Raw genomic sequence first — 25,649 nt, 5'->3', positions numbered from 1 at the left:
AACATGAACAACAAAATCTTGTAAATTTTGAACTTTCGTGGTGAGATTATTCAAACCTGCAGCTAAACTCTGAATATCCATTTTAAACAGGTGAACACAGAGCCATTCCAGGATTAGAAGGAGAGAGAGAGAGGAAGGCTGCAATATAGGCAGACTTGCAAGTGATTCAATTGAAAGCACACTCAGAACTGAAGGAAAAAAAAAAAAAATTTTTCAGCAGACTTCTTTTTTCTCTCCTTTCTCTGCCAATTAATTTAACCCTTTGTGGGCCGGTCAAACTGTTATGGTTCTCAATGGCAAGAGAACATAGCCCAGCATACATAGGAACTAGCTCTTGGAAGGATGGAAACTTAAACTGACCATGAACTAAACCTGCCGCACAACTAACAGTAGCCGGGTAGCGTAGCCTGCGTTTTATCCCTAGACGCCCAGCGCCAGCCGGAGGACTAACTAATCCTGGCAGAGGAAAATATAGTCCTGGCTCACCTCTAGAGAAATTTCCCCGAAAGGCAGACAGAGGCCCCCACATATATTGGCGGTGATTTAAGATGAAAATGACAAACGAAGTATGAAAATAGGTTTAGCAAAATCGAGGTCCGCTTACTAGATAGCAGGAAGACAGAAAGGGTACTTTCATGGTCAGCTGAAAACCCTATCAATACACCATCCTGAAATTACTTTAAGACTCTAGTATTAACTCATAACATCAGAGTGGCAATTTCAGATCACAAGAGCTTTCCAGACACAGAAACGAAACTGCAGCTGTGAACTGGAACAAAATGCAAAAAACAAACAAGGACAAAAGTCCGACTTAGCTGGAAGTTGTCTGGTAGCAGGAACATGCACAGAAAGGCTTCTGATTACAATGTTGACCGGCATGGAAGTGACAGAGGAGCAAGGTTAAATAGCGACTCCCACATCCTGATGGGAACAGGTGAACAGAGGGGATGATGCACACAAGTTCAATTCCACCAGTGGCCACCGGGGGAGCCCAAAATCCAATTTCACAACATATATATATATATATATATATATATATATATATATATATATATATATATATATATATATATAATGTGTGTGTGTGTGTGTGCAGTGGACTATGTATAGATTTATTGTGTCACTGGCAATAATGTAACATCTGTCTTGAAAAGCTGCATGTCGCACCCAGGTGTTAATATGTATTTTCCTGGGACAAGTAGACTTCTGTCCCCAATCTCACCAGGGAGTCCTGCTGTAAGCCAAGAAGAAAGGTAACATTTGACACCTCCTAGTTCTTGGAAAAGAGACGTTAATTACGGCCTGATAGTATCTCTTTGACAGCTGTTAGACAAAGGATCTCAAGAGAAAATAATATATTCATTGGGGGGAGCAGCCGTGGTCCAATCAAATACCTAGCAATTATGATATTAACCTGAGGGGCTGTTCTAGAAACCTGAAATCCAAACCAAAGTCATAAATTAGACCTGTATACAGAGACATGTGTTCACATGTGAGGGCAGCCGACGCTGATGTGTTCCACCAACTCCATTCATCCCCCTCAGGGAACAGAAAGCAAACTACCAGTTAGATGATTTCTGTACGTTTTTCGCCTGTTATTTTATACTGTTTTGTATAGGTTGTATGTCTTTTTATTATCATATTTTTATACCTTTTCTTACTGTAAGCACTGAACCTATTTGTTTTAAAGTATAAAACTTTAACAAGTTGAACCTTGACTGTTCTAAAAGAATCCATAGGCTAAGGTGTGTGAGCCTTATGAGTGGTAGACATTGTTAGCATTAATATTTCCGGGACTCATCGCCCGTGTTTCAGTGAGTGGTGGCAGCGTGTATGAGCGGGTGTGTGGCCTGGGTCGGAGTGTGATTTATGCTCCCATTACAGCATAGGGCAGAGGTTCAATGCTGGACTGAGATAGGGGAGATTGATTAACCCTTGCAGGCATAACCCAAGTCACGTGCTGAGAGCGGGTACATGACAAATTAGTGACACCATGGAGTCAGGGCCGGCGTTAGGGGCAGGCAGACCAGGCAGCTGCCTGGGGCCCCCTCTCCTCCAGGGGCCCCCAGCTAGCGGCAAGTCACGCAGCCGCTATGGGGCCCCTGTGAGGCAGGGGGGCCCGCCTGCCACCAGCGCCGACTCCCCCACCGCATTGAACTATACCGGCATCTGCTGGTACAGTTCAAAGCAATGATGGAGGAGAGAGCGTCACCTGATGCTCCCTCTCCCATCATTCCCCGCTCTGCCTCTGACACAGCGGGTGCGCATCATCGCGTACTCACTGTGTGCCAGGCAGTGCGGCGGCAGCTGCCGACACAGGAACAGGGAACAGCGCGGGCTCGGGGAGAGGTGAGGAGCATGGGTTTTTTTTGTTTTTTTTACTGGACTGTGGAGGAGAGAGGTGGGGAGGGAAGGGGGGATGTGGGCAGTGCTGTATACCACTGTGGGCTGTGCTGTATACTACTGTGGGCTGTGCTGTATACTACTGTGGGCAGTGTTGTATACTACTGTGGGCTGTGCTGTATACTACTGTGGGCTGTGCTGTATACTACTGTGGGCAGTGCTGTATACTACCGTGGGCAGTGCTGTATACTACTGTGGGCTCTGCTGTATACTACTGTGGCCATTGCTGTATACTACTCTGGGCTGTGCTGTATACTACTGTGGGCTGTGTTGTATACTACTGTGGGAAGTGCTGTATACTACTGTGGGCAGTGCTGTATACCACTGTGGGCAGTGCTGTATGCTACTGTGGATATAAGAAAACTGACTGAACAGCCATCTAGTCTGAACTGGTGCATAACCAAAAAGTCTTACATAGCAAATAAATAATGGCTGCACTCAATTTTACTGTGCTAAAGCAAGGAAATGTGCAATACATGAAATGTGAATAGCATAATGGCTTGGGAAATTTATGAAAAAACACATGAGATTCTTAGCACAAGATTTGGCCAAAAGTTGTGAGCCCATCCACCAAACGTCAAGGTAATCTCAAAACGGATGGGTACCTGAGCTAACTGCCTAGTGTGAACACTTACCTATGGCTAATAACATGGTAAAGCCTGCTTTTATAGGAAGCTCAGAACCAACTGTGTCTGGATGTAATTAAAATCACAGCATGGTGAAGGGCGGGGCGTTCAAGCCAGAAAAAATAGTACATAGTAAATATAAGAAAACTGACTGAACAGCCATCTAGTCTGAACTGGTGCATAACCAAAAAGTCTTACATAGCAAATAAATAATGGCTGCACTCAATTTTACTGTGCTAAAGCAAGGAAATGTGCAATACATGAAATGTGAATAGCATAATGGCTTGGGAAATTTATGAAAAAACACATGAGCTTCCTATAAAAGCAGGCTTTACCATGTTATTAGCCATAGGTAAGTGTTCACACTAGGCAGTTAGCTCAGGTACCCATCCGTTTTGAGATTACCTTGACGTTTTGTGGATGGGCTCACAACTTTTGGCCAAATCTTGTGCTAAGAATCGCAAAGTGTTTTTTCATAAATTTCCCAAGCCATTATGCTATTCACATTTCATGTATTGCACATTTCCTTGCTTTAGCACAGTAAAATTGAGTGCAGCCATTATTTATTTGCTATGTAAGACTTTTTGGTTATGCACCAGTTCAGACTAGATGGCTGTTCAGTCAGTTTTCTTATATTTACTATGTACTATTTTTTCTGGCTTGAACGCCTCGCCCTTCACCATGCTGTGATTTTAATTACATCCAGACACAGTTGGTTCTGAGCTTCCTATAAAAGCAGGCTTTACCATGTTATTAGCCATAGGTAAGTGTTCACACTAGGCAGTTAGCTCAGGTACCCATCCGTTTTGAGATTACCTTGACGTTTGGTGGATGGGCTCACAACTTTTGGCCAAATCTTGTGCTAAGAATCTCATGTGTTTTTTCATAAATTTCCCAAGCCATTATGCTATTCACATTTCATGTATTGCACATTTCCTTGCTTTAGCACAGTAAAATTGAGTGCAGCCAGTATACTACTGTGGGCTCTGCTGTATACTACTGTAGGCAGTGCTGTTTACTCCTGTGGGCTGTGCTGTATACTCCTGTGGGATGTGCTGTATACTCCTGTGGGCTGTGCTGTATACTACTGTGGGCAGTGCTGTATACTACTGTGGGCTGTGCTGTATATTACTGTGGGCTGTGCTGTATACTCCTGTGGGCTGTGCTGTATACTACTGTGGGCAGTGCTGTATACTACTGTGGGCAGTTCTGTATACTCCTGTGGGCTGTGCTGTATACTACTGTCTGGGCAGTGCTGTATACTACTGTCTGCGCAGTGCTGTATACTACTGTGGGCAGTGCTGTATACTACTGTATGGGCAGTGCTGTATACTACTGTGGGCAGTGCTGTATACTACTGTGGGCAGTGCTGTATACTACTGTGGGCAGTGCTGTATAATACTGTGGGCAGTGCTGTATACTGTGTGGGCGGTGCTGTATATTACTGTGTGGGCAGTGCTGTATACTACTGTGGGCAGTGCTGTATACTCATGTGGGCTGTGCTGTATACTCCTGTGGGCAGTGCTGTATACTACTGTGGGCAGTGCTGTATACTACTGTGGGCAGTGCTGTATACTATTGTGGGCAGTGCTGTATACTACTGTGGGCAGTGCTGTATACTACTGTGGGCTGTGCTATATACTACTGCGTGGGCTGTGCTATATACTAAGTGGCTGTGCTATATACTACTATATGGGCTGTGCTATATACTACTATGTGGGCTGTGCTATATACTATGGGGGTATATTATATTCTATGGGGAGGCTGTGTTATATACTATGTGGCTGTGTTATATATTTCGGGGGTACATTATACATTATATTCTATGGAGGAGGCTGTGTTATATACTATGGGGGGCTGCATTATATTCTGTGGGGGGGCTTTATCAGATTTTATGAGGGATGATTGCATCATACCCTTTGATGGGGCTACATTATATTCTATGGGGAGGTGTGCTGTATTATATCTTGTTCGGGGCTATATTATATTCTATGGGGGGCTGTATTATATTTATATTCCTTGATGGGTGATTGCATCATACTCTATGAGGGGGCTACATTATACTATATGGGGGGGGCTTCATTATATTCTATGGGGAGGTTACATTATACTCTGGGGTTGCTGCATTATACTCTGTGGGGTGGCTGCATTATACTCTGTGGGGTGGTGGCTGCATTATACTATATGTGGGCTGAATTATACTGTATTGAGGACTATGGGGAATACATTATACTATATGAAGAACTATAGGGTGCATTATACTATGGGAAGTGAATTGTACTACATGGATGACTATGGCGGTGCATTATACTATATGGAGCACTGTGAGGAGTGTATTATGCTATATGGAGGACTGAGGAGTATATTTTAATATGTGGAGGACTATGATGAGTGTATTATACTATATGGAGGACTATGGGAAGTGTATAATACTATATGGAGGACTATGAGGAGTGTATTATGCTATATGGAGGACTATGGGAAGTGTATAATACTATATGGAGGACTATGAGGAGTATATTATGCTATATGGAGGACTATGGGAAGTGTATAATACTATATGGAGGACTATGAGGAGTATATTATACTATATGGAGTACTATGGGGCACATTATATTATATGGAGGACTATGGGGTGTGCATTTTACAATATGGAGGACTGTGGTGCACATTATAATATATGGAGGACTATGGGGTGTATTATACTAAACAAGCAAAATGCTGCATATTCATTGGGTGATTGGATTGTTTATGCCAGAATAAAAATCCTTGTTCTCAGCAGCATATCGCCGGTGTAAACTGTAGATGTGCTGCTGATAACATGATACTGTATGGTGATCTGTTAGTGATGTATTAGTGATCGTTCCGTCCCCTTCATTCTTTCTCAGACGGTGGAAAGAGGCCGGGAAACAAGCGTCCAACGACTTCAGTATTGTAGATCACACTCGTTTAGCGGCCTGAGATCAGCGCATGTAAATACAACCGAAATGCTTCTGTATGATGTGCAATATGTTAGCATTTGGGGCCCCATTTTAAACTTTGCCTAGGGCCCCACTTTGCCTAAAACCGGCCCTGCATGGAGTAGGGCTCCATGACAGGTCAGGTGCCAAGTCCTACTGTAGAATGAAATTTCCATCTCTTAAGAGCTTGTTGGCAGAGGGAAGCATAAAGTGCTCTAAAATTTCCTAGTAGACAGCTGTGCAGACTTTGGTCTTGATAAAACACAGTGGACCTACACCAGCAGATGACATGTCTCCTGTTATGATCTGGTGGCCTAAGAGCAGCATGGGACGTACTCTGGAGAAGGTGGTACCTGTACTGACCGCAGACTGTTGTGAATTTGGATTCTGGGCTCCCCCGGTGGCCGCTTGTGGAATTGGACTTGTCATCCTCTTTCCTGTTTCACCTGATTCCATCAGTAGTGGGTGTCGCTATTTAAGCTCATTTCTCTGGTGGTTTCTTGCCGGTCAACAATGTTATCTGATGCCTCTCAGTGCTTGTTCCTGCTTCTAGACAGCTACTAGATAAGTTGGACTTTTGTCCATGTTTTGTTTTGCCTATTTGTTCCAGTTCACAGCTGAAGTTTTGTTACTGTGTCTGGAAAGCTCTCGTTGATCAGGGATTGCTACTCTGGCGTTATGAGTTAATGCCAGAGTTTAAGGTAATCTCTGGATGGTGTTTTGTTAGTGTTTTTCTGCTGACCATGAAAGTATACTATCTGTCTTCTGCTATCTAGTAAGCGGACCTCAAATTTGCTAAGACTATTTTCCTGCTGCGTTTGTTGTTTCATCTGAACTCACCGTCATTATATGTGGGGGGCTACTGTCTTCTTGGGAATATTTCTCTAGAGGTGAGCCAGGTCTTATATTTCCCTCTGCTAGCTATTTAGGTCTTAGGCCAGAGCTGGGCATCTAGCGATAAATAGGAAATGCTACCTGGCTATTTCTAGTTGCGCGGCAGGCTTAGTTCATGGTCAGTATAGTTCCATCTTCCGAGAGCTTGTCCCTCTATAGGCTTGCTATGATCTCTGCCTGCAGAGATCATGACAGTTTGACCGGCCAGTAAAGTGTTAAAGACCCAGGTTGAGAAAGGAGAGTTATAAGAAGTCTGCTGGAATTTTTTTTTTTTTTTTTTTTTTTCCTCCAGTCTGCCTTACTGCAGTCTTTTTTCTCTCTCTCCTCCTAATCTCTGTATGCTCTGTGTGCACCTGACAATAATGGATCTCCAGAGTGTAACTGCGGGGTTGAATAATCTCATCACGAAAGTACAAAATTTACAAGATTTTGTGGTACATGCTCCGGTATCTGAGCCGAGAATTCCTTTGCCGGAGTTCTTCACAGGGAATAGAGCTAGCTTCCAGAATTTCCGAAATAATTGTAAGCTTTATTTGTCCCTGAAGTCTCGTTCAGCTGGAGACCCTGCTCAGCAGGTTAGGATTGTGATTTCCTTGCTCAGGGGTGACCCTCAAGATTGGGCCTTCTCATTGCCAGCAGGGGATCCTGCGTTACGCGATGTGGATGCGTTTTTTCTGGCCTTGGGCTTGCTTTATGAGGAACCTCATTTGGAACTTCAGGCAGAAAAAACTTTGATGGCACTATCTCAGGGGCAAGACGAAGCTGAAGTTTTCTGCCAAAAATTCCGTAAATGGTCTGTGCTTACTCAGTGGAATGAGTGCGCCTTGGCGGCAACTTTCAGAGAAGGTCTCTCTGATGCCGTTAAGGATGTTATGGTGGGGTTCCCTTTGCCTGCAGGTCTGAATGAGTCCATGACAATGGCTATTCAGATTGATAGGCGTCTGCGGGAGCGCAAACCGGTGCACCATCTGGCGGTGTCTATGGAAGAGACGCCAGAAAGTATGCAGTGTGATAGAATTCTGTCCAGGAGCGAGCGACAGAATTTTAGACGGAAGAATGGATTGTGTTTCTATTGTGGGGATTCTACTCATGTTATATCGGCATGCTCTAGGCGTACAAAGAAGCTTGATAAGTCTGTTTCCATTGGCACCATTCAGTCTAAGTTTATTTTGTCTGTAACCCTGATTTGCTCTTTGTCATCCATTGCCACGGACGCCTATGTTGACTCTGGCGCCGCTCTGAGTCTTATGGATTGGTCCTTTGCCAATCGTTGTGGTTTTGATTTAGAGCCTTTGGAGACTCTTATTCCTCTGAAGGGGATTGACTCCACCCCATTGGCTAATAATAAACCACAATACTGGACACAAGTAACCATGCGTATCAATCCGGATCACCAGGAGATTATTCGTTTCCTGGTGCTGTATAATTTACATGACGATTTGGTACTGGGATTGCCATGGTTGCAGTCTCACAACCCAGTCTTGGACTGGAGAGCAATGTCTGTGTTGAGCTGGGGATGTAAGGGTATCCATGGGGACGTACCTTTGGTTTCTATTTCGTCGTCCATTCCCTCTGAAGTCCCTGAGTTCCTCTCTGATTATCAAGACGTCTTTGACGAACCCAAGCTTGGGTCGTTACCTCCGCACCGTGAGTGCGATTGTGCCATAGATTTGATACCGGGTTGTAAATATCCAAAGGGTCGTTTGTTTAATTTGTCTGTGCCGGAACATGCTGCTATGCGGGAATATATAAAGGAGTCTTTGGAAAAGGGACATATTCGTCCATCTTCTTCTCCCTTGGGAGCTGGGTTTTTCTTTGTCTCAAAAAAAGACGGCTCTTTGAGACCATGTATTGATTATCGGCTTCTGAATAAGATCACTGTTAAGTATCAATACCCATTGCCATTGCTTACTGATTTGTTTGCTCGTATAGAGGGTGCTAAGTGGTTCTCCAAAATTGATCTTCGTGGGGCGTATAATTTGGTGCGGATCAGGCAGGGGGATGAGTGGAAGACCGCATTTAATACGCCCGAGGGCCACTTTGAGTATTTGGTCATGCCTTTTGGTCTTTCTAATGCCCCTTCAGTTTTCCAGTCTTTTATGCATGATATTTTCCGCAATTTTCTGGATAAATTTATGATAATATATCTGGATGATATTCTGATTTTTTCTGATGACTGGGACTCTCATGTTCAGCAGGTCAGGAGAGTTTTTCAGGTTCTGCGGTCTAATTCTTTATGTGTGAAGGGGTCTAAGTGCGTTTTTGGGGTCCAGAAAATTTCCTTTTTGGGGTATATTTTTTCTCCCTCTTCCATTGAGATGGATCCCGTCAAGGTGCAAGCTATTTGTGACTGGACTCAGCCCTCCTCTCTTAAGGGTCTTCAGAGATTTTTGGGCTTTGCCAACTTTTACCGCCGATTTATTGCTGGTTTTTCGGATGTCGTTAAACCACTGACTGATTTGACCAGACAAGGCGCTGATGTTGCTAATTGGTCCCCTCAGGCTGTAGAGGCCTTTCAGGAGCTTAAGCGCCGTTTTGCCTCTGCCCCTGTGTTGCGTCAGCCTGATGTGAAACTGCCTTTTCAGGTTGAGGTTGACGCTTCGGAGATCGGAGCTGGGGCAGTGTTGTCGCAGAAAGGTTCCGACTGCTCCGTCATTAGGCCTTGTGCCTTCTTTTCTCGCAAATTTTCGCCCGCAGAGCGGAATTATGATGTTGGGAATCGGGAGCTTTTGGCCATGAAGTGGGCGTTTGAGGAGTGGCGCCATTGGCTCGAGGGGGCTAGGCATCAGGTGGTGGTATTGACTGACCACAAAAATTTGATTTATCTTGAGACTGCCAGACGCCTGAATCCTAGACAGGCGCGCTGGTCTTTATTTTTTTCTCGCTTTAATTTTGTGGTGTCATACCTACCGGGTTCTAAGAATGTTAAGGCAGATGCCCTTTCTAGGAGTTTTGACCCGGACTCTCCTGGTAATTCTGAACCCACAGGTATCCTTAGGGAGGGAGTAATTTTGTCGGCCGTTTCTCCTGATCTGCGGCGGTCCTTGCAAGAGTTTCAGGCGGATAGACCGGATCGTTGTCCGCCTGATAGACTGTTTGTTCCGGATGATTGGACCAGCAGAGTCATCTCTGAGGTACATTCTTCTGCATTGGCAGGTCATCCCGGAATTTTTGGTACCAGGGATTTGGTGGCAAGATCCTTCTGGTGGCCTTCTCTGTCTCGAGATGTGCGAGTCTTTGTGCAGTCATGTGACGTTTGTGCTCGGGCCAAGTCTTGTAGTTCTCGGGCTAGCGGACTGCTGTTGCCTTTGTCTATTCCTAAGAGGCCTTGGACACACATCTCGATGGATTTTATTTCAGATCTGCCTGTTTCCCAGAAGATGTCTGTCATCTGGGTGGTCTGTGACCGTTTCTCTAAAATGGTCCATTTGGTTCCTCTGCCCAAGTTGCCTTCTTCTTCTGAGTTGGTTCCTCTGTTTTTTCAGAATGTTGTCCGATTGCACGGTATTCCTGAGAATATTGTTTCTGACAGAGGTACCCAATTTGTGTCTAGATTTTGGCGGGCATTCTGTGCTAGGATGGGCATAGATTTGTCTTTTTCATCTGCTTTTCACCCTCAGACTAATGGCCAGACCGAGCGGACTAATCAGACCCTTGAGACATATCTGAGGTGTTTTGTCTCTGCTGACCAGGATGATTGGGTTGCTTTTTTGCCATTGGCAGAGTTCGCCCTCAATAATCGGGCCAGTTCTTCCACCTTGGTGTCCCCGTTTTTCTGTAATTCGGGGTTTCACCCTCGATTTTCCTCCGGTCAGGTGGAATCCTCGGATTGTCCTGGAGTGGATGCGGTGGTGGAGAGATTGCATCACATCTGGGGGCAGGTTATGGACAATTTGAAGTTGTCCCAGGAGAAGACTCAGCGTTTTGCCAACCGTCATCGTCGTGTTGGTTCTCGGCTTTGTGTTGGAGATTTAGTGTGGTTGTCTTCTCGTTTTGTCCCTATGAGGGTCTCTTCTCCTAAGTTTAAACCTCGGTTCATCGGCCCTTATAGAATATTGGAGATTCTTAATCCTGTTTCTTTCCGTTTGGACCTCCCTGCGTCCTTTTCCATTCATAACGTTTTTCATCGGTCGTTATTGCGCAGGTATGAGGTACCTGTTGTGCCTTCAGTTGAGCCTCCTGCTCCGGTGTTGGTTGAGGGTGAGTTGGAGTACGTTGTGGAGAAAATTTTGGACTCTCGTGTTTCCAGACGGAAACTCCAGTATCTGGTCAACTGGAAGGGTTACGGCCAGGAGGATAATTCTTGGGTCAATGCATCTGATGTTCATGCTTCTGATCTTGTTCGTGCCTTCCATAGGGCTCATCCTGGTCGCCCTGGTGGATCTGGTGAGGGTTCGGTGCCCCCTCCTTGAGGGGGGGGTACTGTTGTGAATTTGGATTCTGGGCTCCCCCGGTGGCCGCTTGTGGAATTGGACTTGTCATCCTCTTTCCTGTTTCACCTGATTCCATCAGTAGTGGGTGTCGCTATTTAAGCTCATTTCTCTGGTGGTTTCTTGCCGGTCAACAATGTTATCTGATGCCTCTCAGTGCTTGTTCCTGCTTCTAGACAGCTACTAGATAAGTTGGACTTTTGTCCATGTTTTGTTTTGCCTATTTGTTCCAGTTCACAGCTGAAGTTTTGTTACTGTGTCTGGAAAGCTCTCGTTGATCAGGGATTGCTACTCTGGCGTTATGAGTTAATGCCAGAGTTTAAGGTAATCTCTGGATGGTGTTTTGTTAGTGTTTTTCTGCTGACCATGAAAGTATACTATCTGTCTTCTGCTATCTAGTAAGCGGACCTCAAATTTGCTAAGACTATTTTCCTGCTGCGTTTGTTGTTTCATCTGAACTCACCGTCATTATATGTGGGGGGCTACTGTCTTCTTGGGAATATTTCTCTAGAGGTGAGCCAGGTCTTATATTTCCCTCTGCTAGCTATTTAGGTCTTAGGCCAGAGCTGGGCATCTAGCGATAAATAGGAAATGCTACCTGGCTATTTCTAGTTGCGCGGCAGGCTTAGTTCATGGTCAGTATAGTTCCATCTTCCGAGAGCTTGTCCCTCTATAGGCTTGCTATGATCTCTGCCTGCAGAGATCATGACAGCAGACCCTGAACTTAACACCGCAACTAGAAGTAGCCGTGGAATGTACCTTTCTCTCCCTAGACATCTCGACACAGCCGGAGGACTAATTACCCCTAGAGATAGAAACAGGAAAACTATCTTGCCTCAGAGAAAATCCCCAAAGGATAGACAGCCCCCCACAAATATTGACTGTGAGAGGAGAGGGAAAAAACATACGCAGACTGAAATCAGAATTTAGCAAAGGAGGCCACTTCTAGCTAGATAGAAAGGATAGGACAGAGTACTATGCGGTCAGCATTAAAACACCAGAAAATATCCACCACAGAATATACAAAATCTCCACATCTAACTAAAGATATGGAGGGTATATCTGCATCTCCAGAGGTACCAGCTTGGCTAAACAAATCCTTATACAGACCAAGCTGGACTAGACAAAAACATGGAAAAGAACTGAACAATAAGGCCCACAGCATGTGGACAGCAAAAAATCAAGGCCAGAACTTATCTTTGTTGAAATGAACAGCAAAGCAGAAGAGACCAGGCAGGGATGTGAATCCTCCAAGAACAATGGACAACTGGCACTGACTAAAGGGTCAAGCAAGACTAAATAGCCCAGTCAGAATTACAAAAAGTGGACACACCTGATAAATGCTGCGATCCAGAGACAGCAGCACTACCTCTTATAACCACCGGAGGGAGCCCAAGAGCAGAATTCACAACAGTCTCCCCAAACAATCACTGATTGTGGAAAATTCACACTAGACCTCAAGAGGCTTGGATTGTGTGCCTCTCCACTCTTCCTCCAGCCTCTGCGACCTTGATTTCCAAATGAAATGCAAAATTTCTTTCATCTGAAAACAACACCTTGGACCACTGAGCAACAGTCCAGTTCTTTTTCTCCTTGCTCAGGAAAGACGCTTCTGGCATTGTCTATTGGTCATGAGTGGCTACAAGGAATGCGACCCTTGTGGCCCATGTTCTGGATACGACTGTGTGTGGTGGCTCTTGAAGCAATGACTCCAGTAGCAGTCCACTCCTTGTGAATCTCCCCAAAATTTTTGAATGGCCTTTTCTTAACAATCCTCTCAAGGCTGCCGTTATCCCAGTTGCTTGTGCACCTACTTCTATCACACTTTTTCCTTCCACTCAACTTTATATGCTGGGATACAGCACTCTGAGAACAGACAGCTTCTTTAGCAATGACCTATTGTGGCTTACCCTCCTTGTGGAGTGTGTCAATGACTGCTTTCTGGACATCTGTCAAGTCAGCAGTCTTTCCCATGATTGTGGAGCCTACTGAAACAGACTAAGGGATCTTTTTAAACAACGTGAAAGAAAAAACAAAGCCAGCTCACCGTTTTTGTAGAGAGCACGGAACCAGATCCTGACAAGACTTTGGAAGATAGAAAAAATGCAATGTTCCAGCTCAATAAAATATAAACAGTTTATTGGAAAAAATTTTTTTTAGTTAAAATGCAAATTGCAAAAGAAATTATACAAAAAGTGCTCCTAATACATCACCAGAGCCCCAGTGGGTAAAGCAACGCGTTTCGACCATACCGCGGTCTTTATCAAAGCTTAACTACCCAGAATACAAAGAAAATATATAAAGGAACCTAAGACCAATCAAATTAAAGAACAAAATCACATGATCGAAGGTCCTATTCATGAAAAGAGTATATAACAGAGAAAAAAAAAAAATTACAAAAACAAATAAGAAAAGGGAAAAACCGTAATGCATAAACAAAGAAATTAATTAAGAAATGACAAAATATTAAAATAAATCAATAATGAAACATGATTTTGTTTCTTTTGTTGAGGCCGTCTGGAAACCTGGTTCCAAGATTGAATATCCAGTAAGCCTCTCTGGTAAGCAGAGTCCTGCCGATGACACCGCCGCGAGAAGGTTTTCTGATTTTTTTCTATACCTGTAATTTTCAAAGAACTAATATTACGTGCATGATGTTCAATAAAATGTTTGGACAAAGAAGAAATGCTGCGGGTATTATTACTGATATTATGAATATCGTATAAATGCTCAGAGATACGAGTTTTTAATTTACGGGTAGTGCATCCCACATAAGATTTGCGGCACATAACACAATCTATCTTATACACAACATATCAAGTGTTACAATTGATATATTGTTGAATATTAAAAGTTAAAGTATTGTTATAATTGGCAAATGTTTTTGTGATAATCATTTGTTTGCATGTGGAACAATTAGTAGTGCCACATTTGTAATTGCCTTTGCAATCAAGCCAGGTACCCATTTTCTTATCAGTAGATATAAACATACTAGGTGAAAGAATGTTGCCTAATGAGGGTGCCCTTCATGCAACAATATTACATCCACCTTGTAAAATCTTGGCTAGGACTGGATCTTCGTATAAAAGGGGAATGTACTTGTTAATAATGTTTTTGATGTCCTGAAATTGTGGACTATATTGAAGACACACAAATGGTCTGTTAGAAAATTGGTTAGTCCATTCAATATTGTTATTATTGTTTGAAAAAATTAAATCATGTTGTTTTTTATTCTGTACAATATGGTGCGCTCTATTTAACATCCACATGCAAACAAATGATTATCACAAAAACATTTACCAATTATAACAATACTGACAAAATTCTCACGCAGCAGTGCTGTAAGTGACAGCACCAGAGCTGATTAACTCCAGTGAACTCTCAGTGATACACTGACAGGAGATAATCGATCCCGCAGTGTATCGCCGGAGGACAGGTAGAGTGGTCACAGTTCCTGATGTGACTGTTCTACACGTGAGATCGTCGTGGGACACTCGGTAATGGACTACGTCAGAAAGGGAGTACTATATGTTGGCTTATTATTTTTTGATTGTTTGCAGGAGACGAGGGCGTCGGGGATTAGGCGTTCAGTAAGTATGGTAAATTAATATTCAATAAAGGAGTCTGTGATTATTTCAAATAAAGGACTTTATTCTGTCTGTGTCTTTATATACCATGTAACTATAGGAATAGTAATGGATAGGTGTCTAATAGATGTTTCTCCAATACTAAGTCGTGGGCTTGATGTCACCGGTCAATACAAAGGTGACATCAACCCCACAAATATGAGCCTCACTTGCTACCGCTACAGGGCAAGTTAGAAGAGTGAAGTTAAGTGCCAGAATTGGCACATCTATAAGATGCACCATTTCTAGGATGGCTGAGAGCTGAAGTTTTTAGCCTGAGGGGGTACCAATATCCATGGCCCCTTCCCAGGCTATTAATATCAGCCTGCAACTGTCTGCCTAGCCCTTTGCTGGTTCGATTTTATAGGGGGACTTCATGTCAATTTTTTTCTGGGGTTCCCCTGTAAACTAGCCAGTAAACTAGCCTGTGAGCTGATATTACTAGCCTGGGAACCTTTATGGCTGTTGGCTCCTTCCTAGAATATTAATATCTGCCTTCAGCTGTCGGCTTTCCCTCTGCTGGTTATTAAAATTATGTGGGAGCCCACGCAATTTTTTTTAATTTTTGAAAAAATATATAGATATTACTTTTCATGCAGATTTCTAAGAGTATGTTCCCACGGTCAGTAACTGGCAGCGCTTTGGATGCTCCATCCAAAGTGCTGCCGGCTTTTGAATGCAGGTGATTCTGCGTGTGTTCATTGAACCGCGCGGAATCACCATGCCCAATACATTTGACTGGTGATAATTATCTTGCGGAGACTGAGCATCTCTGCAAGATAAATAGACATGCAGCGGTCTGGAAAGACGCGCAGCATGTCCATCTCCGCAGGGATACCAGAGGTGTCCATGCACGAAAAGTGGAGATTGGATTTCTTGAAATTCCATCCACTATACTGTAACTTCTGGAATCTGCTAGTTGGATGCTGCGGATGTATGCAGCATCCAACCTGCAGCGTTTACTGACCATGGGAACATACCCTGACAGTTGCTTTTTTGTTACAGCATATGTAGGTTAATTATGTTAATGCTCCTACATAGGCTGGTGTTTGTGTATGTGTCTTTATTTAACCCCTAAACAATCGCCGATATGCCTTTTCATGGCGGCAATTAATGGTACTTAAACCACAGCGCCGTTTTTTAACGGCGCTGTGAAAAAAGTGTATAGCGCCCCCAGAGATGGCATTTCTCCGGGGTCTCAGCTACCGGGGGTAGCTGAGAACATTCAACCATTTAACGAGTCATGCAATATGACTTAGGATATAAGCCAAATCAGTATCTCAATTCGCAGACACGTGTTTAGGGCTGTTGGCCCTCGTCAGTGCAAAGCATGAGAACTAATTTGGCTAGGGGTTAACATTAATGAAGGTGTCTGGCTGAAGAGGTTGAACAAGGAAATTACATCACAATTCTTTTTTTTTTTTTTTTATAATATATCTTTGTTTAGCTCTATGGATTTACAAAAACGCGTGAAAATCTGCATCAAATCCGCATAAAAACCGCACGGATTTTCAACTGCATTTTCTGCCAAGAGAGGCAGAAACCGTGCAGAATTTTACACAAGCAAATCCGCAAAGTGCGCACCTAGCCTAACCTCTTTTGTGATTAGCTTTATTGTACAAACCCTATACTTCTTCCTATCCTGTTAATCATTAAATGTGTTTTTTTTCTTCACCTTCACTTTGTGATATTTAAGCCAAAGCCTGAAATAAATTTTGTAGAAAGTTGAAGGATATGTCCTCATTACATTTCCATTCCTTTTGAAACTACTCTTGGCTTTGGCTCAAAAAAATGCACCAAAAACTGCATGTGTGGTTACAGCCTTCAATCGGTAGAATATTGTCTCATGAATATAATTTTACTATTCATATTACACCATTATTCCTTTCTTTAAAATGTTGTAATTTTTGCTAATATAAATACCGTAATATTGAAATAAATCGGTAAAAGAGGCTTTTCTTATTCAAGGTACCTGAGTATTTGCAGATTGCGAGAATCTGCACGCTTTTTTCTCTTTGCAGCTATGTACTTTTTAGATTTTTTTACAGTCAATCTTTTGTAATACTTTAACTCTTTGCCAGGGCCTAGTATAATTCCAGCTGACATGGTTATGGCCTGGCCATTAAAAAAACTTTATGGACAATTGATATTTCGGTTTCAAGGTAAATAAAAAATTGTTTAATTTGCACTTTCTTATTTTATTATTTTAGTGCCAGGAAGCAATGAGCCTTTCTTGCCCGCTGGCCAAATGCCTAACAGTGGTATGCCGGAAATATACAACCAGACTCCATCTGGAGTGATGTCCAATATGGGAATGAATCAGCGGCAGCAATTTCCTTATGTGCCTGGAAGCTACGATAGAAGGTAAGTATATTTTATAGTCGCAACTGAGATCATTTGTCTCTCAGTAATTTGTTCCCTTGTATAGTCTACATGCTGAGTGATAAAACAAAAATGTCTACAAAAAGTTCATTTTATTTAGATTTTTTTTGTTATGTAAACAGTTAAAAAATCTGTTACAGGCACAAATTATGATATTGTTTTATTTAATAATTGCACAGAATATTTAACAGCACTTTTTAGGTCCACACATTGTAGTCAAATCTTGTATTTAGCTGTGAATTTTGCTAAATTGATCCAATATAACACAATTTGAGGGAAATGTTTTCTTATGTGGTTGTTGTTTTTTGGGATGTTTTTAGTAGCTAAATAGTCTTTTAAAATTACATACTCCAGTGACTTTTTAGCTCAAAAGTTCAGAAAATAACTTTTGAAATGCAATAAGAAGCTGATTGTAGAAGATTAAATGCGTTTTCCACTTTACTGTTAACACCTCACTGAGAAGTAATCTTGTCCAACTTGACATTTTAACACTACCATTAACCCCTTCACTTCCGGGACATTTTCCCTTTGTTTCCATTTTCATTTTTTACTCCTACTCTTCCAAGAGCCATAACTGTTTTATTTTTCTTTTAATATAGCCATATGAGGGCTTTTTTGCAGGACGAGTTGTACATTTGAATATCACTATTCATTTTATCATGTTATACAGTGGAAAGCAGGGGAAAAAGTTGCATTGAAATTTCAAAAAAAAAAAAAAAGAATGCAATTTCACAATTTTTTTTTGCTTGTTTCTTTATTTACCATGTTCAGTTTATGGAAAAACTGACCTGGTGATACGATTCTCCAGGTCAGTCTGATTACACTGATACCAAACATATATGGGTATATATACAGTACAGACCAAAAGTTTGGACACACCTTCTCATTTAAAGATTTTTCTGTATTTTCATGACTATGAAAATTGTACATTCACACTGAACACATCAAAACTATGAATTAACACATGTGGAATTATATACATAACAAAAAAGTGTGAAACAACTGAAATTATGTCTTATATTCTACGTTCTTCAAAGTAGCCACCTTTTGCTTTGATGACTGCTTTGCACACTCTTGGCATTCTCTTGTTGAGCTTCAAGAGGTAGTCACCGGGAATGGTTTTTACTTCACAGGTGTCCCCTGTCAGGTTTAATAAGTGGTGGGATTTCTTGTCTTATAAATGGTGTGGGGACCATCAGTTGTGTTGTGCAGAAGTCAGGTGGATACACAGCTGATAGTCCTACTGAATAGACTGTTAGAATTTGTATTATGGCAAGAAAAAAGCAGCTAAGTAAAGAAAAATGAGTGGCCATCAGTACTTTAAGAAATGAAGGTCAGTCAGTCCAAAAAATTGGGAAAACTTTAAAAGTGTCCCCAAGTGCAGTGGCAAAAACCATCAAGCGCTACAAAGATACTGGCTCACATGAGGACCGTCCCAGGAAAGGAAGACCAAGAGTCACCTCTGCTTCTGAGGATAAGTTTATCCGAGTCACCAGCCTCAGAAATCGCAGGTTAACAGCTGCTCAGATTAGAGACCAGGTCAATGCCACACAGAGTTCTAGCAGCAGACACATCTCTACAACAACTGTTAAGAGGAGACTTTGTGCAGCAGGCCTTCATTGTAAAATAGCTGCTAGGAAACCACTGCTAAGGACAGGCAACAAGCAGAAGAGACTTGTTTGGGCTAAAGAACACAAGGAATGGACATTAGACCAGTGGAAATCTGTGCTTTGGTCTGATGAGTCCAAATTTGAGATCTTTGGTTCCAACCAACGTGTCCTTGTGCGACGCAGAAAAGGTGAACAGATGGACTCTACATGCCTGGTTCCCACTGTAAAGCATGGAGGAGGAGGTGTGATGGTGTGGGGGTGATTTGCTGGTGACACTGTTGGGGATTTATTCAAAATTGAAGGCATACTGAACCAGCATGGCTACCACAGCATCTTGCAGCAGCATGCTATTCCATCCGGTTTGCGTTTAGTTGGACCATCATTTATTTTTCAACAGGACAATGACCCCAAACATACCTCCAGGCTGTGTAAGGGCTATTTGACCAAGAAGGAGAGTGATGGGGTGCTACGCCAGATGACCTGAACCCAATCGAGATGGTTTAGGTTGAGCTGGACAGCAGAGTGAAGGCAAAAGGGCCAATAAGTGCTAAGCATCTCTGGGAACTCCTTCAAGATTGTTGGAAGACCATTTCCGGTGACTACCTCTTGAAGCTCATCAAGAGCATGCCAGCAGTGTGTAAAGCAGTCATCAAAGCAAAAGGTGGCTACTTTGAAGAACCTAGAATATAAGACATAATTTCAGTTGTTTCACACTTTGTTGTTAAGTATATAATTCCACATGTGTTAATTCATAGTTTTGATGTCTTCAGTGTGAATGTACAATTTTCATAGTCATGAAAATACAGAAAAATCTTTAAATGAGAAGGTGTGTCCAAACTTTTGGTCTGTACTGAATATATATATTTTTTTTGTTAAGTGGTGAAAAAAAAATTGGAAATTCATAAAAGTAAAAAACCCTTTTCTTGAGTGGCCATTTTCTGAGTCATATAACATTTTCATTTTCCATGATACGGGGCTGAGTGATGGCTTATTTTTTGTGCCCTGACATTTTATTGATGCCATATTGAGGTAGATGCAATGTTTTCATCACCTCCTACTGCACTTTATTGCAATGCACTTTATTGCAATGTTAAGGCAGCCAAAAAAAATGTAATTCTAGCTTTTCCATTTTTTTTTCATTACAGCATTTTCCATTCTGATTAATTTATTTTATATTTTGTTAGATCAGACTTTTATGAACACAGAGATATAAATTGCAATTTTTTTTATTGTTTAATTTTTAATGGGGCAAAAGAGAGTAATTTCAGCTTTTTTTTCCTATAGTTTTTTTTTCCATACTCTTAAACTTTTTGTTTATTTGAAGCTGCGATCGTCTGATCTCTTGTGCTATACCTAGCAGTGCATCACGTCAAGGGCGCTGATGGGAGCAGGGAACAAGGCATCCCCTGCCGTTGCGTGTTAAATGCCACTGTCAGAAATTGTCAGCAGGTTTAAACAGGTTAACAGACGCAGGCAGAGTGTTGCTCCACCCATGGCTGTTAGAGGATTTGGGCTTATTAAATCAGCCCTCAAGTGCAGGGAAAGATGAGGGCTGGGTGTGCGAGCCCACATTAAAGTCAGGGAGCCAGCATATGATGTACCAGTATGTCATATGTCGTAAGGGGTTAAATTAAAGGAGTTCTAAAACCTGACGTGTTCCACAATTTTACATTCTCATTGTCACCGATATGGAAATATAGAATGGGAGCACATGTTCCGCGTAGTTTAGCTTAGGCCACTGCATAATAAATAGTAGTTTTCCTCTAATTTCTTAGAAACCATGGATGCTGGAATTTGTTAATTAAGAAATTATTTTAAAAAGAAGCAATAACACTAATAATTATTAGCCTGTTGTTCAGCACTTAAGATTTGTGCCTTGTAGCACTTTGGTCTTGACAATCAAGTTTTGTACCAGTTTTTCTCTAAACTTAAGTTCCAACTATGACTTTTAGTGACTTTTTGATGTTTGGTATCTTCGTAGCACAAAAAATAGTGTTTACAGTTCCAGCAAAGGAAATGAGTTATAAAAATCTCATGCTCATTGTAATGTATTTATTATAATGTGTAAACTGGCCTGCAGTGCCATCTGAAACATGTAGATTTCTCTTGCAGGCGCTGGGGTCCCCTGTCTCTGCCAGTGCTGGGTCCCTGGAAGTGCCACAGTGGGTCCTGATAGATCCCACAATAATGTGCGGATGCAGGTGAGCGGTATCCAGATAGAATAGCCAACACACTTGTGGTCTGCGGGCACCAGTAGCATTGCTACCAGGGGGGCAGAGGGGGCGGTCGTCCCAGGCCCCACGTTCTAAGGAGGTCCACGCGGAGCTATGCTACTGTAATTGCATCGGCATGCACATCCCGCCGATACAGTTACATTCTGCGGCAGGGCAGGGAGAATCGATCTCCCTGCTCTGCCACCTGGCCGCTATGGGGTCCCTGAGCAGGCGGGGGGGCCAAGTGCCAGCAGTGGGTCCCCAGCCCGTCATCGCAAGTGCAACTGTATCAGCATCTAGCCAATACAGCTGACCGCATTGATGAAAGAAGGAGGTTTACGCTCCCTCTCCCATCATCCCCCTCGCAGCATCTGACGTCATCGACACCTATACTGAGGGGGTTGCGATGACGTCACTACTCGCCGCCCGCAATCCAAAAAGTGCAGGCGCTCAGAGCAGCGCAAGAACAGGTAGAAAGAGAGGTGAGTATTGGATTTATTTTTATGGGGGTGCATTATGCTATAGAGGCTGCCTATGGGGGTGCATTATACTATACAGGCTGCCTATGTGGGTGCATTATACTATACAGGCTGCCAATAGGGGTGCATTACACTATACAGGCTGCCTATGGGGGTGCATTATAATATACAGGCTTCCTATGGGAGTGCATTATACTATAAAGGCTACCTATTGGGGTGCAATATACTATAAAGGCTGCATATGGGGGTGCAATATACTATACAGGCTGCCTATAGGGGTACAGTGTACTATACAGGCTGCCTATGGGGGTGCATTATACTATACAGGCTGCCTATGGGGGTGCACTATCATATTCAGGCTGCCTATAGGGGCTGTATTATACTATAGAGCCTGCCTATGGGGGTGCAATATACTATACAGGCTGTCTCTAGGGGTGCATCATGCTATAGAGGCAGCCTATGGGAATTAATGCATTACACTATAGAGGCTGCCTATGGGGCTGCAATATACTATACAGGCTGCCTATAGGGATGCATTATACTATACAGGCTGCCTATGGGGATGCATTATACTGTACCGGCTGCTGTTGTGAAATTGGATTTTGGGCTCCCCCGGTGGCCACTGGTGGAATTGAACTTGTGTGCATCATCCCCTCTGTTCACCTGTTCCCATCAGGATGTGGGAGTCGCTATTTAACCTTGCTCCTCTGTCACTTCCATGCCGGTCAACATTGTAATCAGAAGCCTTTCTGTGCATGTTCCTGCTACCAGACAACTTCCAGCTAAGTCGGACTTTTGTCCTTGTTTGTTTTTTGCATTTTGTTCCAGTTCACAGCTGCAGTTTCGTTTCTGTGTCTGGAAAGCTCTTGTGATCTGAAATTGCCACTCTGATGTTATGAGTTAATACTAGAGTCTTAAAGTAATTTCAGGATGGTGTATTGATAGGGTTTTCAGCTGACCATGAAAGTACCCTTTCTGTCTTCCTGCTATCTAGTAAGCGGACCTCGATTTTGCTAAACCTATTTTCATACTACGTTTGTCATTTTCATGTTAAATCACCGCCAATATATGTGGGGGCCTCTGTCTGCCTTTCGGGGAAATTTCTCTAGAGGTGAGCCAGGACTATATTTTCCTCTGCCAGGATTAGTTAGTCCTCCGGCCGGCGCTGGGCGTCTAGGGATAAAACGCAGGCTACGCTACCCGGCTACTGTTAGTTGTGCGGCAGGTTTAGTTCATGGTCAGTTTAAGTTTCCATCCTTCCAAGAGCTAGTTCCTATGTATGCTGGGCTATGTTCTCTTGCCATTGAGAACCATAACAGTTTGACCGGCCCACAAAGGGTTAAATTAATTGGCAGAGAAAGGAGAGAAAAAAGAAGTCTGCTGAAAAAAATTTTTTTTTTTTTTCCTTCAGTTCTGAGTGTGCTTTCAATTGAATCACTTGCAAGTCTGCCTATATTGCAGCCTTCCTCTCTCTCTCTCCTTCTAATCCTGGAATGGCTCTGTGTTCACCTGTTTAAAATGGATATTCAGAGTTTAGCTGCAGGTTTGAATAATCTCACCACGAAAGTTCAAAATTTACAAGATTTTGTTGTTCATGTTCCTATATCTGAACCTAGAATTCCTTTGCCTGAATTTTTCTCGGGGAATAGATCTTGCTTTCAAAATTTCAAAAATAATTGCAAGTTGTTTTTGTCCCTGAAATCTCGCTCTGCTGGAGATCCTGCTCAGCAGGTCAGGATTGTGATTTCCTTGCTCCGGGGCGACCCTCAAGATTGGGCTTTTGCATTGGCTCCAGGGGATCCTGCGTTGCTCAATGTGGATGCGTTTTTTCTGGCCTTGGGGTTGCTTTATGAGGAACCTCATTTAGAGCTTCAGGCGGAAAAAGCCTTGATGTCCCTATCTCAGGGGCAAGATGAAGTTGAAATATACTGCCAAAAATTCCGTAAATGGTCTGTGCTTACTCAGTGGAATGAGTGCGCCCTGGCGGCGAATTTCAGAGAGGGTCTCTCTGATGCCGTTAAGGATGTTATGGTGGGGTTCCCTGTGCCTGCGGGTCTGAATGAGTCCATGACAATGGCTATCCAGATCGATAGACGTCTGCGGGAGCGCAAACCTGTGCACCATTTGGCGGTGTCTACTGAGAAGACGCCAGAGAATATGCAATGTGATAGAATTCTGTCCAGAAGCGAACGGCAGAATTTTAGACGAAAAAATGGGTTGTGCTTTTATTGTGGTGATTCAACTCATGTTATATCAGCATGCTCTAAGCGTACTAAGAAGCTTGATAAGTCAGTTTCAATTGGCACTTTTCAGTCTAAGTTTATTCTATCTGTGACCCTGATTTGTTCTTTATCATCTATTACCGCGGATGCCTATGTCGACTCTGGCGCCGCTTTGAGTCTTATGGATTGGTCCTTTGCCAAACGCTGTGGGTATGATTTAGAGCCTCTTGAAACTCCTATACCTCTGAAGGGGATTGACTCCACCCCATTGGCTAGTAATAAACCACAATACTGGACACAAGTAACTATGCGAATTAATCCGGATCATCAGGAGATTATTCGCTTTCTTGTGCTGTATAATCTACATGATGTGTTGGTGCTTGGATTGCCATGGCTGCAATCTCATAACCCAGTCCTCGACTGGAACGCTATGTCTGTGTTAAGCTGGGGATGTAAGGGGATGCATGGGGACGTACCTTTGGTTTCCATTTCGTCATCTATTCCCTCTGAGATTCCTGAATTCTTGTCTGACTATCGTGACGTTTTTGAAGAACCTAAGCTTGGTTCATTACCTCCGCACCGGGAGTGCGATTGTGCCATAGATTTGATTCCGGGTAGTAAATACCCTAAGGGTCGTTTATTTAATCTGTCTGTGCCTGAACATGCTGCTATGCGAGAATATATAAAGGAGTCCTTGGAAAAGGGACATATTCGTCCTTCGTCATCTCCCTTAGGAGCCGGTTTTTTCTTTGTGTCTAAGAAAGATGGCTCTTTGAGGCCGTGTATTGATTATCGGCTTTTGAATAAAATCACGGTTAAATATCAATATCCGTTGCCACTGCTGACTGATTTGTTTGCTCGCATAAAGGGGGCCAAGTGGTTCTCTAAGATAGATCTCCGTGGGGCGTATAATTTGGTGCGAATTAAGCAGGGGGATGAGTGGAAAACCGCATTTAATACGCCCGAGGGCCACTTTGAGTATTTGGTGATGCCTTTTGGCCTTTCAAATGCCCCTTCAGTCTTTCAGTCCTTTATGCATGACATTTTTCGTGATTATTTGGATAAATTTATGATCGTGTATCTGGATGATATTCTGATTTTTTCGGATGACTGGGACTCTCATGTCCAGCAGGTCAGGAGGGTTTTTCAGGTTTTGCGGTCTAATTCCTTGTGTGTGAAGGGTTCTAAGTGCGTTTTTGGGGTTCAAAAGATTTCCTTCTTGGGATACATTTTTTCCCCCTCTTCCATCGAGATGGATCCTGTCAAGGTTCGGGCTATTTGTGATTGGACGCAACCCTCTTCTCTTAAGAGTCTTCAGAAATTTTTGGGCTTTGCTTACTTTTATCGTCGATTTATTGCTGGTTTTTCTGATGTTGTTAAACCATTGACTGATTTGACTAAGAAGGGTGCTGATGTTGCTGATTGGTCCCCTGCTGCTGTGGAGGCCTTTCGGGAGCTTAAGCGCCGCTTTTCTTCCGCCCCTGTGTTGCGTCAGCCTGATGTTGCTCTTCCTTTTCAGGTTGAGGTCGACGCTTCTGAAATCGGAGCTGGGGCAGTTTTGTCGCAAAGAAGTTCCGACTGCTCCGTGATGAAACCTTGTGCTTTTTTTTCTCGTAAATTTTCGCCCGCCGAGCGGAATTATGATATTGGGAATCGGGAGCTTTTGGCCATGAAGTGGGCTTTTGAGGAGTGGCGTCATTGGCTTGAGGGGGCTAGACATCAGGTGGTGGTATTGACCGACCACAAAAATTTAATTTATCTTGAGTCCGCCAGACGCCTGAATCCTAGACAGGCGCGCTGGTCG

At 43.0% G+C, this 25,649-nt stretch overlaps 1 protein-coding gene across 14 annotated transcripts in view; it reads left to right on the top strand.

The window, feature by feature from the left end:
- Positions 1–25,649, top strand: part of ARID1B (AT-rich interaction domain 1B) — a 1,358,614-nt gene that overhangs the window by 1,102,200 nt on the left and 230,765 nt on the right. For all 14 annotated transcript variants that reach the window (XR_013221738.1, XM_077289055.1, XM_077289047.1 and 11 more), the window contains one exon: positions 17,150–17,303. Coding sequence is in view for 13 of the 14 variants with exons in the window: in XM_077289055.1 (XP_077145170.1) it covers positions 17,150–17,303 (154 nt within the window). In the remaining variant the exon portion in view is untranslated. The remainder of the gene's footprint in view (positions 1–17,149; positions 17,304–25,649) is intronic.

Source organism: Ranitomeya variabilis, chromosome 2 (assembly GCF_051348905.1).
Source record: "Ranitomeya variabilis isolate aRanVar5 chromosome 2, aRanVar5.hap1, whole genome shotgun sequence".
Classification (NCBI taxonomy): Eukaryota; Metazoa; Chordata; class Amphibia; order Anura; family Dendrobatidae; genus Ranitomeya; species Ranitomeya variabilis.
Note: the sequence above shows the minus strand (reverse complement) of the source record. Positions and strands in the feature narration are given on the sequence as shown.